The sequence below is a fragment of the Dendrobates tinctorius genome, unplaced genomic scaffold (genome assembly GCF_039654945.1).
Source record: "Dendrobates tinctorius isolate UK_male_01 unplaced genomic scaffold, ASM3965494v1 ptg000396l, whole genome shotgun sequence".
NCBI lineage: Eukaryota > Metazoa > Chordata > Amphibia > Anura > Dendrobatidae > Dendrobates > Dendrobates tinctorius.
Genome location: NW_027362062.1, coordinates 3,797,123 through 3,815,000, shown reverse-complemented (window position 1 = coordinate 3,815,000; position 17,878 = coordinate 3,797,123). Strand labels below are relative to the sequence as shown.

General features: G+C 45.1%; 1 protein-coding gene across 10 annotated transcripts in view; it reads left to right on the top strand.

Annotated features, from left to right (window-relative positions):
- Window positions 1-15,349, top strand: part of RABGAP1L (RAB GTPase activating protein 1 like) — a 336,048-nt gene extending 320,699 nt beyond the window's left edge. For 5 of the 10 annotated variants that reach the window (XM_073563612.1, XM_073563615.1, XM_073563617.1 and 2 more), the window contains 7 exons: window positions 1,531-1,623; window positions 11,220-11,330; window positions 12,089-12,193; window positions 12,405-12,488; window positions 13,617-13,688; window positions 13,778-13,969; window positions 14,631-15,349. In XM_073563612.1, the coding sequence (XP_073419713.1) occupies window positions 1,531-1,623; window positions 11,220-11,330; window positions 12,089-12,193; window positions 12,405-12,488; window positions 13,617-13,688; window positions 13,778-13,969; window positions 14,631-14,807 (834 nt within the window). In that variant the 3' untranslated portion in view covers window positions 14,808-15,349. The other 5 variants (XM_073563622.1, XM_073563621.1, XM_073563613.1 and 2 more) reach the window with 5 other exon arrangements.
- Window positions 15,350-17,878: the final 2,529 nt, after the last annotated feature.

Sequence of the window (17,878 nt, the reverse complement as noted above, 5' to 3'; positions counted from 1 at the left end):
AGAGAGGTCTGGGATCAGAACCAGAGCGCTGAGTGGATTTGCCTTGACTTGCATACCAATGATCCCTTTAATAGAAGCCTGGGGGGTCAGAACCACAGCATTGAGGGATTTTCCCTAACTTCCATACAGGAGATCCCTTTAAGAGAGCATGAGGTCAGTACCAGAGCATTTGAAAGCAGTTGCCCTGACATCCATACCGGGGATCCCTTTAAGAGAGGCCTGGGGTCAGAACCAAAGCGCTGGATGGATTTGCCCTAAATTCCATACCAGGGATCCCTTTAAGAGGGGCCTGGGGTCAAAACCAAAGCGCTGGATGGATTTGCCCTAACTTCCATACCAATGATCCCTTTAAGAGAGGCATGGAGTCAATATTAGAGCTCTGAGGGATTTGCCCTGACTTCCATACCTGAGATCCCTTTAAGATATGCGCAGGGAGGGGGGGATTCATTTCTGTTATGTACTCTCTGCTCCTTTCTGGGGGGCAGACAATGGCTGGGAGCTTATCAGTGTCTGCTGAGGTGTTGGTAAATGGGAAAACTTGCTCATAGCAACCGATCAGAACTCAGTTTCTTTTAACCAGCACTGGTGAAATGAGAGATGCTTAGTGATTGGTTGCAAGGAAAACTGTTGCTCATAGCAACCAATCACAGCTCAGCTTCTTTGCTTAGTGATAGGTTGCAAGGAAAACTGTTGCTCATAGCAACCAATCACAGCTCAGCTTCTTTTAAACAGCTCTGGTGAAATGAAAGATGCTTCGTGATTGGTTGGTGATATATACACACACATTCACTTTTATATATTGAGATAAGTTGCTGGGTTTTTTGGGGGAAAAGTAGCCATGTTTATTCTAGTCCCGTAGCCCCCTTATATTGCACTCCTTTTTCAGGCAATGTCGCCCATATTGGTGCACCTGGAACATTTTGGAAGCCATATGTGTAACTATATGAACCGTGGCATTCTATATTTTATAGGTTGTCAGGTGACTGTATAGAGCAAAGGTACGTCATGACATTTTATGGTGTGTGAACATGGGCAGAGGGGACGAGGACACAGAGCGTGTAACCTTATCACATATATGTATTGATGGAAATTATGAATAACCGTGTGAAGTGTTTGTGGCAACAAATGAAATGACTTTTCTGTAGGAGCCTTTAGAGGTAAGGAAGATGTGAGTCAGGGGAACGAATACTGGAATTATTGAGTATTTCTGTGCACATGATCCTGGCGCTTTTATTGCAGGTATTTACAGACTAGTAAATCCTGTAATTCTGACATTCCTCCGATGATGCTGCAAGTTATGGATTTCATTGAGGACATGCAAGTTCATTGCAGCAACAGCAGAGAGGATTTTTTTGCAGGTGTTTTACCACTAGGGATATTTTCTGCCATCTGGTGACAAAATCAGGAACTGCACTTCTTAGCCTGTTTCTGTAAATTGTACTTGCATGACACCTAGTGGTAAGTTTGTACCATTGCATGTAAGAATCAATTTTCCTGATGTGTTTTTCTTCACTCCCCCCCCCCCCCCAGGTGCCTACAAAAAAGCTTAAAAAATATGAAAAGGAATATCTGGCAATGAGAGAGAGCCAGTTACAACAAGAAGATCCGATAGAGCGGTACAAGGTAAGAATTACAGGGGTCATTTATTATTATTCTGTACATTGCAAATGTGAAATTGCATGGCATTCTTGTAACCCTGCAAAACTGATTTCAGCATTACATTGTGCACCATGACACCAGAACATTTTTAGAGTTTCATGCAATGATTAATATTTATTGTCCACTTCATCCATCACCTTGCTCTTACTGTTGCATGCGCATGATATTTTGTAATTAAAATAGGCAGATTAATATGGAACAGGCGCGTTTCACGTAGAAACTTGTAAAATTCCATTTTGATAGATGATTGGGAAATAAAGTAACTACTGGTTGCTATGGGCAACAGCATTGTTTTGCCCCCTTTTTTTGTAATTATGATCCCAAAAGGTTATGATGACCAGAAACGCGTGCAAACTACTGTTGCTGACTGTATTACTTCTATGGCATTTTTTATTTTCAATTTAAGTGAATAAAGATTTGGATTTTATGGGACCCTTCCTTCAAGGGGCTGGATTTTTTCCCATTGTATTACAGAGCCATATTCCCATCGCCTCTTTTTGTACGTTATATATCCGCAGGGTCTCTACTTGCTGACGGTTATTCAGTAATAGCGCTGTAAACATCTGTTCAGTTTTCGCATGCCCTTTAAAATCAAGAAATACAAATGACATCCAAAATAAATGACCACATCGACCATATCTGCAGCAATGAGACACAAGTAGAGCAGATGGGTCTCTCCGGGGCTACAGGAGACTGTCTCCTAGGTGTGATTTATGCAAGCTTTGATAGAATGGAGATCAACATGGGAAAGTATAGCAGTAGTACTATGTGTTTATAGAGCAATGGGGAAGGGAAGAGCATTCCAGGGCACAGCTGCAGCACAGGAGAAGTTTTGATAAGAGAGGTTGATTTTCAGGCAAATATACAAATTAAAGGGCACAATTATATGAATGACTCTGTGAGCAAGAAACACAGAATTAATCCCTCTCCTGTTTTTTCTATGTAATATGCACACTTCGACTTTTTCAGACAAATTCCGTTCGGAACCGCGCAAAAAAAATTCTGTAAAAAAATAATTAACAAATACACAGCAATGTCAAAACGACTGCTTTCGGAGAAGTGACCTGACCATTCTTTAGGCGGCTTCTGTTTGGAAGATGCTATTATTTTCTACATCTTTATATATAAGATTTAAGGGGAAAAAAACGGCGGCAAATCCATCACAAAATTTGACAACCAAGACAACAAAGCAGACACTTCAGGTATTTCCTGAAGCATCTTTTGCTTCAAAAACTATGGCGGTATGCCGCTATGTAAAAGACTACGTGATTCCCATACCCCAACACTGCGGCACCAGCTCAGTTCCTGAGCCCGCTTCATACTTTCCTTAGCAATTTAAAACAAAAAATGCACATGGTCGGGTTGTGAAGTGTTTAATACAATTTTGGTTCTGGCTTTAAAAGCCCTTAGACCCTGTTCCGTAGCGTCGGGCCCTACCGGTGCCTGTCAGACCCTATTGACTAAATTGTGGGTTCTGCCTTTTGTGTGAGCAGCAATATTTTAACACCAAAAGGGACAGAATCACCAAACTTACACCCACATCCGCTGACTGTGGGATAAGCTGATAATACGCCATGTTTGTGGTTTCTTTTCCATAGACATACTACACGCTCCGGCCTGGGCTGTGACACGCCATCCCTGACGACGACTCTGATTGCTTTATTTCATTTTCTCCAGTCGATAGATCTGATGTCACGCTCCAGTCGGCCCTGTAATTAACTCGGCCTGAGTGTAATTAGAGCAATGGGAAAATGACAGCAATTAAATATGTCGTCCCCCCTGAGTACAAAGTCTTTATTGTTTAACAGGAATCATGGGGGGGTTAAGAGATTAAAGGTTATATGACATACGTATGAAAACAAGTTAAAAGGGAAAATGGTGGAAATTGCCCATAGCAACCAGTCCGGTGACCTCCCTTATTTCCCAGCCTGTCATAGCACAATGACCCTCAGTGAATTTTCATTTTTGGAAATTAATGAAAAAAAAACTTTATCTCTGGAATACTCTTAAAGGGACAGCGTCTTCCCTACATACAGCTGTGGCAGCGTCTTCCCTACATACAGCTGTGGCAGCGTCTTCCCTACATACAGCTGTGGCAGCGTCTTCCCTACATACAGCTGTGGCAGCGTCTTCTCTACATACAGCTGTGGCAGCGTCTTCCCTACATACAGCTGTGGCAGCGTCTTCCCTACATACAGCTGTGGCAGCGTCTTCCCTACATACAGCTGTGGCAGCGTCTTCCCTACATACAGCTGTGGCAGCGTCTTCCCTACATACAGCTGTGGCAGCGTCTTCCCTACATACAGCTGTGGCAGCGTCTTCCCTACATACAGCTGTGGCAGCGTCTTCCCTACATACAGCTGTGGCAGCGTCTTCCCTACATACAGCTGTGGCAGCGTCTTCTCTACATACAGCTGTGGCAGCGTCTTCCCTACATACAGCTGTGGCAGCGTCTTCCCTACATACAGCTGTGGCAGCCGTCTTCCTCAGATACTGCTGTGGTGACCCTTTTTCCCTAGATTCAGCTGTCGCAGCCATTTACCCTAGATACAACTGTGTCGGCTGTCTATACCTGATACAGCTGTGGCGGCAGTCTTCCCTAGATACAGCTGTCGCAGCCATCTACCCTAGATACGGCTGTGGCGGCCCTCTTGGATACGGCTGAGGCTGCCCTCTTCCCTAGATACGGCTGTGGCGGCCCTCTTCCCTAGATACGGCTGTGGCGGCCGTCTTCCCTAGATACGGCTGTGGCGGCCGTCTTCCCTAGATACGGCTGTGGCGGCCGTCTTCCCTAGATACGGCTGTGGCGGCCCTCTTCCCTAGATACGGCTGTGGCGGCCCTCTTCCCTAGATACGGCTGTGGCGGCCCTCTTCCCTAGATACGGCTGTGGCGGCCCTCTTCCCTAGATACGGCTGTGGCGGCCGTCTTCCCTAGATACGGCTGTGGCGGCCGTCTTCCCTAGATACGGCTGTGGCGGCCCTCTTCCCTAGATACGGCTGTGGCGGCCCTCTTCCCTAGATACGGCTGTGGCGGCCCTCTTCCCTAGATACGGCTGTGGCGGCCCTCTTCCCTAGATACGGCTGTGGCGGCCCTCTTCCCTAGATACGGCTGTGGCGGCCCTCTTCCCTAGATACGGCTGTGGCGGCCCTCTTCCCTAGATACGGCTGTGGCGGCCCTCTTCCCTAGATACGGCTGTGGCGGCCCTCTTCCCTAGATACGGCTGTGGCGGCCCTCTTCCCTAGATACGGCTGTGGCGGCCCTCTTCCCTAGATACGGCTGTGGCGGCCCTCTTCCCTAGATACGGCTGTGGCGGCTATCTTGTGTAACGAAGGCAGGTTCCCACTAATGCTGGGAATATTGGGTCAGGACACAGAATGACTGGACAGTATATTAGTGAGCGGTGTCCCTTAAAAAAGCTGTTGTCCCTTTTCTTTCAGTTTGTGTTTGTAACCCAGATGTCTCCTTTCTTCGCTCTGTGACTCGGCGCCTGATCGATCATTGGCGTCCATGTGTGAGCTCCTGTGTCCCGTACACAGGTCTGGTTAGCATGGAAGGAGACGCCCGATAGACCCTGAAGGAACGAGCGACACCAAGTGATTTAGTTTTATTAAATTCCTGTAAATACAACTAGTACTAATAAAGTTATTTTGGTGTGAGCGAATTCTCCTGCTTCTTTACTGCTAATATTACCGATATGGTGTATGAATGGCGGGTTTGTCCTCTAGGCTTCATTCCAGTTCTGAGACTGCGTTTCTAAATGTAGAATCGGCCTTATGGCCAGAAATCGGCCCTTGGACATTTAGGCTGTGTTCACACTGAGGGTTTTGAGCCCTTCAAAAACAAGTTTTTCAATCAGAAACTGCCTCAAGAAACGCTCCTTTTTGGGGGAAGTTGTTTTTGGAGAGATTTTTTTTTATTCCAGATTGCATCAGGATCCGCTTCATAGAAGTGACGTGCACTTTTTTTTTCCCACTAGGCTTTTTTTTTTTTTTTTTTAAACCTTTCCGTTGATCAAAAATATTTGTTCTTTAAGCATAAAGCGCTTCAGGAGACTCTGCTTTTTTCTGGAGTTTGTAATCTTGAGCTTTTTTTTTCGCAGTTTTAATTAATTTCCTGAGTGTTTTTTTTACTATCGATTTTCTAATTTTTTTTTTAAAATAGTATTAATCTTTTTCTTAATGGAAAATGCCTTACTATACATGTCAATTTTTTTTTATAATCATTTGGCGTATTTTGAAAGCCTGAAGCATTTAAAATAAGCTCAAAAGCACGAGGATCTAAACTGCAGGCCAGTTTTACACGGAAATCAATAGGTCCATTCTTTTGAGCATTTTATCAGCGCTTTTTCTGATGTTTTTGGTGCCAGAAAAAGACTGTACATAACCTAAGGGGGAAAAAAATCTGAAAAAGATTAAAAAGCAAAGTGGATTTCCAATAGAAATGAATAGGAAGAGTTTGTCCAAGCATTTTTTTAAGCTTTTGTTTGAGGTTGTTGGTGCAGATCTGCTCCAAAAAGCTCAGTGTGAACATAGCCACCTGCTCCTAGAAGAGCCCCTGAGGGAGCCTGTATGGCGATACATGGAGGTCTTACTTCTCCATACACTGTCGTACAGGCTCCTCTGCGCTGATATCTTGTATTTATATCCTATTTGTATTATATCAGTATATGTGTATATATGTAAATTAATTCACTACTTTCCATTATGTTTTATATACATTTAGAAGGTGCTCCAAAACATTCTAATATCATTGATCTCATAGCTCGGACACTAACCGGAGATTTTAGGGGCTGCAACTGTACGGACACTAATGGATGATATGTAGTTATACTGATTAGCGCCTAGGGTGTACCGCTGTATTACTACAGTGGAGCAATTGGCAGATACTGGAATACGGCTGCTTGTACCTGATGTAGTGAATTGTGAAAAATGTTGGCAAATCAGTGGCTCAATTCTTATTTTTACAATTCTAATTGTTAGGCTATGTTCCGATGTTGCATTCTTGCTGCAGTTTTTTTTTTTGCTAATTTTTTTTATACAATCTTTAAGCTGTGTTTTATATAACAGTACCATCAAAGGCTATGAGATGTCAGAAATCTCATGCACACAGTTTGTTTGTTTTTTTTGTTTTTTTCCTCCCCCAACTGATTTGGGGAAACTGCTGCGTTTTTGCAAACTGCAGCCTGTTACTTCCTTCAGCGTTTTGCAGCGTTTTTATTCAACCGTAGAAGCAATGGGTAAGTGGAAAGCCGCACCAAGAACGCAGCAGAAAATGCAGGTATCAGGTTTTGGGTGCAAACACCTAAGGAAGCCGCATCATGTTTTTGTTTGTTTTTTTAGGGGGTGGGGGGCACTAAACTTTATCAGCATGCACAAGGGACAACAAAAGCACCGCAAACCTGCTTTATGTAAGCTGATTCTTTACTGGCAAGAGAGCAGGTTTTGCCTGCAGAAAAAAATACATAAAAAATGCAATATGTGAACATGGCTTTATAGGTGTCAGAAAACGCACTGGATCCTTAGAAATCCATAATTTAGCGTAAATGCCATTCTCGTCAGTTCAGTTGCATTTATTACTCGTCCGTTTTTACGACTACATGTCCATACTGCAAAATCAGCAACCATTTATTAGTATGCTGTAGAAGTAGTAACACAGGATCACACTGACAGGACATAGGAGGGCGGCATAACCGTTATCTCGCTGCAGCACAGGGGAGATATGCCTGACTGGCGGCTATCACCATGTGCATGGGGCCCACACTGCCCGGATACTCGCCTCACCCAAGCGTGCTCCTACTGTGACTACATCGGTCTGTTATGGGCGCAGATGCTCTCGTTTGGCAAATCCATTCTTAAAACTCTAGTTGTCAAACTCCCCTGTTCCTCCGCACCTCCCCAATAGGATGGATATGCAGCAGAATTTCCTTCCCGATTTTCTGGGCTGAAAAAAAAACGCCCTCTATTACAGAACCAATACTGTGCGTAAGATTTTACGGAATCTTATTTACATGGTTTGGGAGAAAATCTTCAATGGATTAGCAATGCTTCGCTTGTTAATTTATTCTTCAGATTTTCATCATGGATTTTTTCACTCTTTGGATGAAATCTGCTGTAAATTCGCAGCAAAATTTTGCAACCAATGCACTGGGAAATTGTAGTTCTACAAGAAGTGACGAGAGATGTTGAGAGGCAGGAGCCTACATGAATGTAGGGACAGGAAGGGACTGGTCAGCGGACGCCTCCCGTCTCCCGGCCGGCGCTCTGGGCTCCTGTGTAATCAGGAGCAGCAGATTATCATTACCTCCAGGAGGAAGTATCAGAGGCTGCAGCCGCCTCCCTGGGTCCAGCCCCAGTCACATCTCCTCTTCATTCTACTCTTGGTCTTACGAGTCAGTGCACGGTGAAGGTAAGTCCCTGCTCCCACCGCTTGCATCCTTGTCTCCTACCCTCCGCTATGAGCAGTCTGTGCTTGGCTATACAGGAGGCTTGTTCTGTCCGAGCTTTCTTTGTGCTCCGTGCCGGATAATTCTGCCATATATTGTAGAATATATCCACAAATACCATAAAAACAAGAGATGAGTAGTTGGATTCTCGCTGCCGGGGACCAGTCCGGTCTACCGTGGTGGCAGCCGGTCATCACTTCAGCACCTCTGGCGTTTATTAGGCTCCGCTACGTCATGACATACTTGTACGTCACGGGGCTTAGAAAGGGCCCAAGGGCGCTCAGGATGCAGAGTGCAGAAGTGATGTCCGACTGCCGCGGAGAATCGGACTGAACGCCACCCCAGGGCAACATAAATCACATTGCTCGTCTGTGACAGACCAAAATGTCATCACTTTGGGAATTTTTATTAAACTGCAAATAGCACATTGGTATGTAAGGTGCCATACTTTTCTTTTCCGGTCGGTAACTTGTCAGAAACGTATGGCGCTCCTTGCACGGTTTTCAGTAGCAGTGTGCACAAGACTCGCTTCATACAGCACCTCCATGGAGCTCTGCAGGTTTTCGGGAATGATTCCTCTCTAGGTTCCTGTGATGTTTTCTATACAAACAAGGCTCAGCGCTTTCTCTTTTTCTCGTCACTGCTTGTGAGACATTAAGGCTGTGTGCACATGTTGCGTTTTCTCAGTGCAGATTTGTCACAAAGTGTATGAGGTTCCTGAAGTCTCCTGCACATGTTGCTTATTTTTTTCCTTGCAGATACAAATCTGTCGCATGTTAATTCTTTCACCATTTTTTGCTGAAGATTTCATCCACATTAATAAGTGGGAAAAAAAATCTGCACCAAAAATGCAATTAAAAAAACTCACATTTTTGCTGCCAAGAGATGCAGAAATGTCTCCACCAAATTGTTAACGTGTGCTCATACCCTTGGTTATATTGGTTTGTGTGATCTATACTAGACAACAGCGTTGTGCATATACTTTATATCCAGGAATATAAGCGTGTTGTATCCTTGTGTGTAGAATTGGCGCAAATATATGTGAAAGATAATTATATTAATGTCACTGTTCCATTATTATTAACGTGCAAAGTTGAAAACTACTTGTAAAAAGGTCTTTGGGGTATACAGATTTGAAGCTGGTGATGTCTCTGCCAAAATGCGGCTCATGTGAATCTGTCATTAAAGGGCACAAATGTAAATATTAGGCAACTGTGCACCAGTCTGACCAGTATGTCCGTAGGCTGCACCTTGTGGTTTGGGGTGAGGCTGAATTCATACATAGATTTTTACGCAACGTTCTAAGTGTGACCTTTTCCTTCTATGAAGTCAGTGTGAGCACAGCCAGGAATCTATCGTATGTGATCTCTTTGGTCTTAGATTATTTTCAAGTGCACCGTAGCAAACCCTTATGGCGGTGAGGAATCTTGCCTCAATGTTTGTCGGTTTCCGTAAATTTATTTTTTATGCAATCATCTGGCGTAACGACTCTTAGTAACGCTGCAACCAACTGACCCTTCCTCTGTCTTTGTGGCCTTGCATAACATTTGGGTGTGCTCACTTTAGCCCAACATGCTTTGCTATATTTACAGTAAACCTGACAAAGCCTTTAAGGCCGTCACTTTTACAGGGATCGAAGGTGAGAAAAATATATATAATTTTTCTGTATATGCATTGGGATGATATATAAAAGGACTAAATTTATTGCATACAGCTACATGCTGCGCCAAAAAAAACCATGTGATGCAGCAGTGTGGACTCGCGCTTTTATTTATTTTTATTTTTTAGTGCTTCTGCTATAAAACCACTTGGGAAAGATCTCTCTATTCACTTCTATGGGAAATCTACCTGGCAACTTTAAAAAAAGAAATAAAAGTGGTTTCCATTTGAAAACTCACCATTTTTAGTGTCTAAACAAAACCATAAGATAATAACCTTTATTGCTTCAAATGCTCCCTAAAACAAGGGAACATGATCTTATACCGCCATATGGTGCTACATTTACGGAATAGAATGTAAAGGAAAAGAGCGACTGGAATGAGCGGCCCAAATGCGGGAACCTGTTTTTCCGTCTGCCACCATCTCTGGACGGTTAATAGCTTCTTCCTTGCGATTGAAGCCGTGGAGAAATGAAGGTGTTGGAGAGGAGTCTGCTAAGATCTCCGCCCGGGATGGCGGCATTCACGGCAGGTTTTTTTGGTCCATCTAGTTCAGTTTTCTGTGTTGTAATCAGTGCAGCGACGGAGGCTTCTCCGGGAAGACAATAGCGCGTTCACTTCTCGTAAATGTCAAGTATTACCCCGTATCGCAGCACATAGAGCCTCTCTGTTTCCTGCACAGCAGCAAGTCAGGAAATAACACGAGCTTCCTATCGCACTGACAGTCGGAGCTTCAGCACAAGTTATGGCTAATCAGCCGGGGAAACTGGCTCCAAAAATAGCAGCAATTCACCTCCAAGACCCTGTGTGTCCAGCACTGGTTACATAAGGACTGTAGGCACGAGCAGGAGCTGCATTGTAGATCAGCTGTAGCGAGAACTACAACTCCCAGGTTGTGTTGGGAGTTGCTGCCTAATTGCACAGAGCGAGGTAGGCCTGCGGTGAACACCCAGCAAAAGTGCGGGTCAGGAGCCCGGGACCTTCTCAGATACACATAATATTGGGAAAGCTGCTGTGCGCCTGTTCTTGTGCTCGCACACATTGCCCGGGGCAGGCTGCTCCTCCGCTTGTGAAATCCTTGGCTTGTTGCTTCTTCCTGCCTTGTCCTGCCGAGCAGTCAATTGCACAAGATGCTGCACGATCAGGACCAGCACCCGTACATCGTGTGTACAAGCTTTGCCAATGCAACGCCGTGACCAGTCCTCAGAGACCGTCGTCCTTTTCTTCCGTCTTACCTTAACAGCTCTTGGGTTACAACTGCCATCGTCCTCGCCTGTTGTTGTGATAAGCAGGACGGGAGATGTGACCGAACAGGTAGATCTAGTGCTGGAAGAGACGGCACGCAGAGACGTCTCCTTGAGGTCTGGTCTCGGGTTTATCGTAGATGCTTTGCTTTATATTCCTTCCCTTTACAGATGTTAGGAGTAGTAGTAACCGTCTGCTTGTTCTTCACCCACAGAGAGAAAACCGCAGGTTACAGGAAACCAGTATGAGACTGGAACAGGAAAATGACGACTTGGCGCACGAACTGGTCACCAGCAAGATCGCTCTGCGCAATGACTTGGACCAGGTGAGACGTCTTCCCCCTTTTTGTGCATAGATCACGAATAAACTAGAATTAAATTGCTTTTTCACGTTTTTTTTTTTTTGCGGAACCGATTGTCTGCAAAAAAAGAAAAACCGAGACGCGTCTAACTTTACTGGTTAATGGATAGAAGCGAAGATTTTTGTTTATTTTTCTTCATATGAGGAAAAACGGATGCAACAAGGATTGTGAAAACTGGCACATAAACCAAAAATGGGTCCTGCACGGTTACATTAAAAATGGTCTGTTTTTTTTTTTTTTTCTTTTAGGAGGTGTGAAATCAGTCTTGGGTCTCATTCACGTACGAGCGCTTTCTATGGTTTTCACGGATAGCACTCATGCTTGTGATAGTCTATGGGGCCGTGCACTTGTCTGTGATGTTCCCTATTGAAAATCGCAGATACATATCTGATTTTGATCCGAGCGTCAGATCAAAACCAGCAATACAAGTCTGTGGGTCTGTGAAAAAATTGGACTGCACTTGGAGGACATCCGAGTGCAGTCCAGTTTTCACAGACTGTCACATAGGAGGTGAAGATACTTTTTTTTTTCCTCCGTGTATACGAGAAACGCTGAACAAAATAATTGGTCCGTTTTTCTCGGACGTGTGAATGGGATCTGTGTGCACATGGGAAGGTTTTTCAGAAGTTTTTGGAGCAGAATCTAAGTAAAAACTTTAAGCTGAGCGGTCTGTGTTTTAGGAATGCTGCCAGCTTTTACCACCTGCAATTTTTGGTTCCTAGGCTGAAGACAAGGCGGAGGTGTTAAATAAGGAACTTCTGCTCACTAAACAGAGGCTGATTGAAGCCGAAGAAGAGAAGCGCAAACAGGAAGAGGAGACGGCGCAGGTGAGCGGACGCTGTATGGCGCATGAATATGCCGACATTCTCTTACTACAGGCCGGCAAACGTTTCCAAGTCGGAGTTTGGGATCAATCAGCGATAAGAATCTGCTCCAGCAGCGCTGCAGTCTCTGATGGTACTATTAGCGGCTGCTCTGCTGAAGCTTTACCTGTAAAATGTGAATATTTAGTAAATGCGTCTTATTTCCGCCCCGCAGCTAAAGGAGGTTTTCCGAAAGCAGTTAGAAAAGGCAGAGCAAGAAATTAAAAAGACGACGGCCATCATAGCAGAGTACAAGCAGGTAAGTGTCAGCCAGTATGGTCATGACTGCAGGCAGGGGAGCATTCCTGCAGGGGGCGCTCTCTTGTTATGAAATATGATGTTATTCTACCCAATCGGGTGAGATATCAAACATCCCAAAATGGAACTAAAGGGGTTTTCTGACTCCGCTCCAGACCCAGGGAGGATGAGTAAAGCACAGTTTGTTTCTGGCGTCAAGGATTTTATGAAATCGAAAAACCACTTTAGGGGATGTGCACACGACGTCTTTTTCAGGCGAGCGAACATGCAGAATTTTTCAAGAGGGAGACGACAGTTTGTTTTTTTTTTTTTCCCCCTGCAACATCTTTTTTAGCGTTCTTTGGTCGCGTTTCTTGTGTGCTTCATTGTTTTTCGGGTTTGTGGAGCTTTTTGCCGGCATTTTTGGGGGAAAGGAGGGAGGTGGGTGGGTTTTTTTTTTTTACTAGTGTTTTCTGGATTTTTTTTTTTTAATGTATTTAACAATAAAGCAGTTACTCAAAAAGACACCCATTTGAGCCTTCACATTGACTTATGGCATCTTCAGGTCTGAAGATGCTCCACAAGAACGGTCAGGTCACTTCTTGATGTCTTTGGAAGCATGAATAGACCTTTAAAATGATGAACATCTGAACAGCAAAGTCTTTTTAACACAGACATGTTAATTTTTCTCAGTGTTTTCATGGTGCTTTTTCCAGCGAGTTTTGAATCTGATCTGCCCGAAAAAGACTATTGTGTGCACGTACCCTAAATATTATTGAGGGGGGTACAGGATCTCAGACTTTTGAGTAAAGTTTATGTAGTGGCTCAAACGCCAACTTCTGCCATTCTAAACGATCAGCACACGCATTAGACTAATGTCGGCCAAACCCCACCAACAATTGTCGATCCAGCACGTACGATTTTGGACCAATGATCCTATGGTCTCCTGGAAATAATCTGCCGTCAGACGGGACTGGTGAAGGTGCTCTCATGGCAAGCACAGGAGGGCTCGTGTATGGGAGAGATACACGATCGGCTAAACATCGTTAAGCACACGACCAACTACTTTGTATGGCCAACTTTAGTCTAAATATCCGGATTTCACTTTCTTATCCCTTAAACCAATTTCATTGTCTTCTCTCTGATTTAGATATGTTCTCAACTGAGTACACGGCTGGAACAACAACAGACCGCCAGCCGTGGAGAGCTGGAGATCGTAAAGGTGAGACGCCGTCACCTATCGGCCATGTGAGTACAGCCGTGTGCACTGGATGCAGCGTAACGCCATTACTCTCCATTCCATTTGCACAGGCCAAGGTGATGTCCTGCGGTCACTGCAGCGAGATCTTCAGTAAGGAAGGATCGGCACAAAGCTCCGCCAGTGGCAAAGCTGGCGACAGAGGAGATGATGAGAAGGACTCCCTCATGAAGCACCTGCGAGAGATGGAGCTGGAGCTGGCTCAGACCAAACTTCAGCTTGTGGAGGCCAAGTGTAGGATACAGGTACAAAGGACGATCGCACGATGTTAGAGATGTCGTCCATAAGTCATTTTCTAAGTAAAACACTACTGAGCATCCTGTGGATATGGTGGAGGGATGAGGAGAAAATGCCGCTCGGTTCTCTATTGTATCTAGTGGTTTCCTTCAATTATGAAACTACTAAAAATGTGCAGTTTTTCTGCACAATTAGTAAAAATGCAAAATAAATTTAGCTTAGAGTTGGTGCACCTGCAGTGCCGCTTCCCAAAAGTCGTAGTAGCTTTCCGCTGCATCATTAGAAATAACATTATGAAGCGCTCACCTATTAATGGCCACAGGATTCTGCAGAAACTGCACGGTCATTAACAGCCAAGACATTTGCAATGCACGTCTAATGATTCTCCGGGAGGCCACTGTGACCTTTAGAAAACGGCTCTGTAGCGGCCGCACCCTGAAATGCCACTTGGGATCCCACTGATCTCCAGACCCGAACTGGCAGCCTCATGTACGCCTTTGAGACTGTTGAGCTCGGGTCAGGAGACAGTCCGTGCTCGGACCCAGTGTGAGACGTCTGCATGAGGTTTTAGGTAATTTTGCGACAATTCTGGACACGGTTTGATTAGTAAATGACTCATTAATTGTTTGCAAGACGTCATGTTGGACTCTGTCTTCTGTGTCCCTGTAGGAGCTGGAGCACCAGCGAGGAGCGCTGCTCAACGAAATCCAAGCTGCCAAAAACTCCTGGTTTAGTAAAACCCTGAACTCTATTAAAACTGCCACAGGGACCCAGCCTCCCGCACAGTCCCCCCAGGGAGCCCAAGCCTCCAGCCCCGTCCTACAGGCACCCAAGGAGAGCACATAACAGCCGGAGAGAGACCCCCACAAGAGCACAAGAAGACCAAACGGGAAGCGGAGAACCGCAAGCAAAGGAAATTACTACAGGGCTGGACGCCATCATGTGCCCGGCCATGGTCTACCCTCCTTGCCGCGGGTTCTTGCTTCCTCCTCGGACTGAACTTAGGGCTGCTGCCACTTTTACACTTTATTATTTTAACGGACTTGTATTTTAGTATAAACATGGGTCCTGGGGCTTTAGCCGGCAGGTGATCCTCTCAGAAACGTTCATAGGCTTCAGCCAGGGCTGCCTGATTCATGTACGTGTTTTGTATGTATAAAATATGTTGCCGTGAAAATACAATTGTTTATAGAAACGCAATTTACATATCGGAGCAAAAAAAAAGTTGACACATTGCTGCCTAAAAAGTGCAAAAAAAAATTTAATTTTCTTTAATTTCACTATTGGTCTATGGGATTTCAGCCCTTGGACACAGTGTTGTATTGTATGCAACTTGACATTTTATTAACCCATCACAATACTACCCGTAATAAAAAGTCATTGCTTAAGCGAGGCGTGGCTTTCATTGTGCAGCTTAGATTTTAATCAGACTATTAAGATTCTAGATAGTGAATTTAAAGTGAACAAACCGGTTATCATCTAATTTAACCCATTAATTTAAATGGGGACTCCGGGCCAGATTCACTTTTCTATTTGCACCTTTTGTTAGTGCCATTGTATGCATTTGCACCAAAAAAAAAAAATTTTTTTTTTTAGTTCACCATTGTAGACTGAGTTAAGGGGATTGTCCACCATTCAGAGAACCCCTTCCCAATCCCCATGTACAATACTAACACCTATACTCGCCTCCACTTCGGGCGCCATTCCATCAATGTCAGCACTGACTCTTCTCGGGGATCTCTTCACCGTAAAATGTATATAGATGAATGCAAAAAAATGAGCAGATTTTAGAATCAGAAATGCTGCAGGTTTCAGTTGAATTTAGTTTAAAAATCTGCCCCCAAAAACCCAATGTATTAATGTCTTTATGCATTTTGTATCTAGGTCTTTCCTTTATTATTATTATGCATTTATATAGCGCCATTTATTCCATGGCACTTTACATGTGAAAAGGGTAAATATAGACAAGTATAGCAAACATGTGTAAGACAAGGGACACACAAGTACATAAGGAGAGGGGACCCTGCCCGCGAGGGCTCACAGTCTACAGGGATGGGTGAGGATACAGTAGGAGAGGGTAGAGCAGGTCGTGCGGTGGTTCAGTAGACCGAGGATCATTGCAGGCTGTAGGCTTGTCGGAACAGGTGGGTCTTCAGGTTCTTCTTGAAGGTTTCAGTTGTTGGTGAGAGTCTGATGTGTTGCGGCAGAGAGTTCCAGAGTATGGGGGAAGCACGGGAGAAGTCTTGTATGCGGTTGTGGGAAGAAGAGATAAGGGGGGAGTGGAGGAGGAGATCTTGAGATGATCGAAGGTTGCGTGCAGTTAGGTACCTAGAGACCATGTCACAGATGTATGGAGGAGATAGGTTGTGGGTGGCTTTGTATGTCATGGTTAGGGTTTTGAATTGGAGCCTCTGGGCAATAGGAAGCCAGTGAAGGGCCTGGCATAGGGGGGAGGCTGGGGACTGGCGGGGAGATAGGTGGATTAGTCGGGCAGTAAAGTGTAGGATGGACTGGAGCGGAGCCAGAGTGCTAGAGGGGAGGCCAGAGAGTAGGAGGTTGCAGTAGTCGAGGCGGGAGATAAGAGCGTGCACTAGTGTTTTTGTGGTTTCATGGTTAAGGAATGCACGGGGACGGGAAATATTGAGTTTGAGGCGGCAGGCGGAGGCGAGGGCTTGAATATGTGGTTTGAAAGCGAGCGCAGAGTCGAGAATCACCCCAAGGCACCGAGCGTGCGGGACTGGAGAAAGAGAGCAGCCATTGATGGATAGGTCTGGTGGAGGGGTAGAGTGAGATGGGGGAAAGATGATGAATTCTGTTTTGTCCATGTTCAGTTTGAGAAAGCGAGCAGAGAAGAAGGCTGAGTTAGCAGACAGACATTGTGGGACATTGTGGGATTTTAGTCAGTAAGGAGGCGAGGTTGGATCCAGATAGGTAGATCTGCGTGTCATCAGCATAGAGGTGATACTGCAACCCATAGGATTCTATGAGCTGTCCCAAGCCAAAGGTGTAGATGGAGAATAGTAGGGGTCCTAGGACGGAGCCTTGAAAAACACCAACAGACAGGGGGCGAGGTGAGGAGGTGGTGTGTGAGAGGGAGACACTAAATGTTCAGTCTGTTAGGTATGATGAGATCCAGGATAGGGCCAAGTCTGTGATGCCAAGAGATGAGAGACTCTGTAGCAGGCGGGAATGGTCTACGGTGTCGAAGGCAGAGGACAGGTCCAGGAGAAGGAGGACAGAGTAGTGTTGCTTGCTTTTGGCGGTTAGTAAGTCGTTAGTGACTTTAGTTAGGGCAGTTTCAGTTGAGTGATGCGGTCGGAAGCCAAATTGTAACCGGTCAAAGAGGGACAGGAGGAGAGGTGGGAGGACAGTTCAAGATATACATGCTGTTCCAGTAGTTTTGAGGCGTAAGGGAGAAGAGATATCGGGCGATAGTTAGACACAGAGTATGGATCAAGGGAGGGCTTTTTGAGGATGGGTGTGATTGAGGCATGTTTGATGGATGAGGGAAAGACACCATTTGTAAGTGAAAGGTTGAAGAGGTGTGTTAGAGATGGGATGAAGACTGTGGCCAAGTTAGGGATGAGGTGGGTCGAGGGCCAAAGTTGTCAGGTGTGATCTTGACAGAAGGGTGGAGAGCTGATCTTCTGTCATGGTGGAGAAGCTGGCTTTTGCAGAACAGGGCTGAGCGGCTAAGAGGGGCATTGGGGGCTGCGGGCCAAAGTTTTGTCTGATCTTGTCGATCTTCTGCTTAAAGAAGGAGGCAAAGTCATCAGCAGAAATGAGAGGAGGTGGAGGAGGTGCTGTGGGACGGAGTAGAGAATTGAAAGTGTTGAGTTGTTTAGGGTTGTAAGACAGGGAGGATATGAGAGATGCGAAGTAAGTTTGTTTTGCGGCAGAGAGTGTGAACTTAAAGC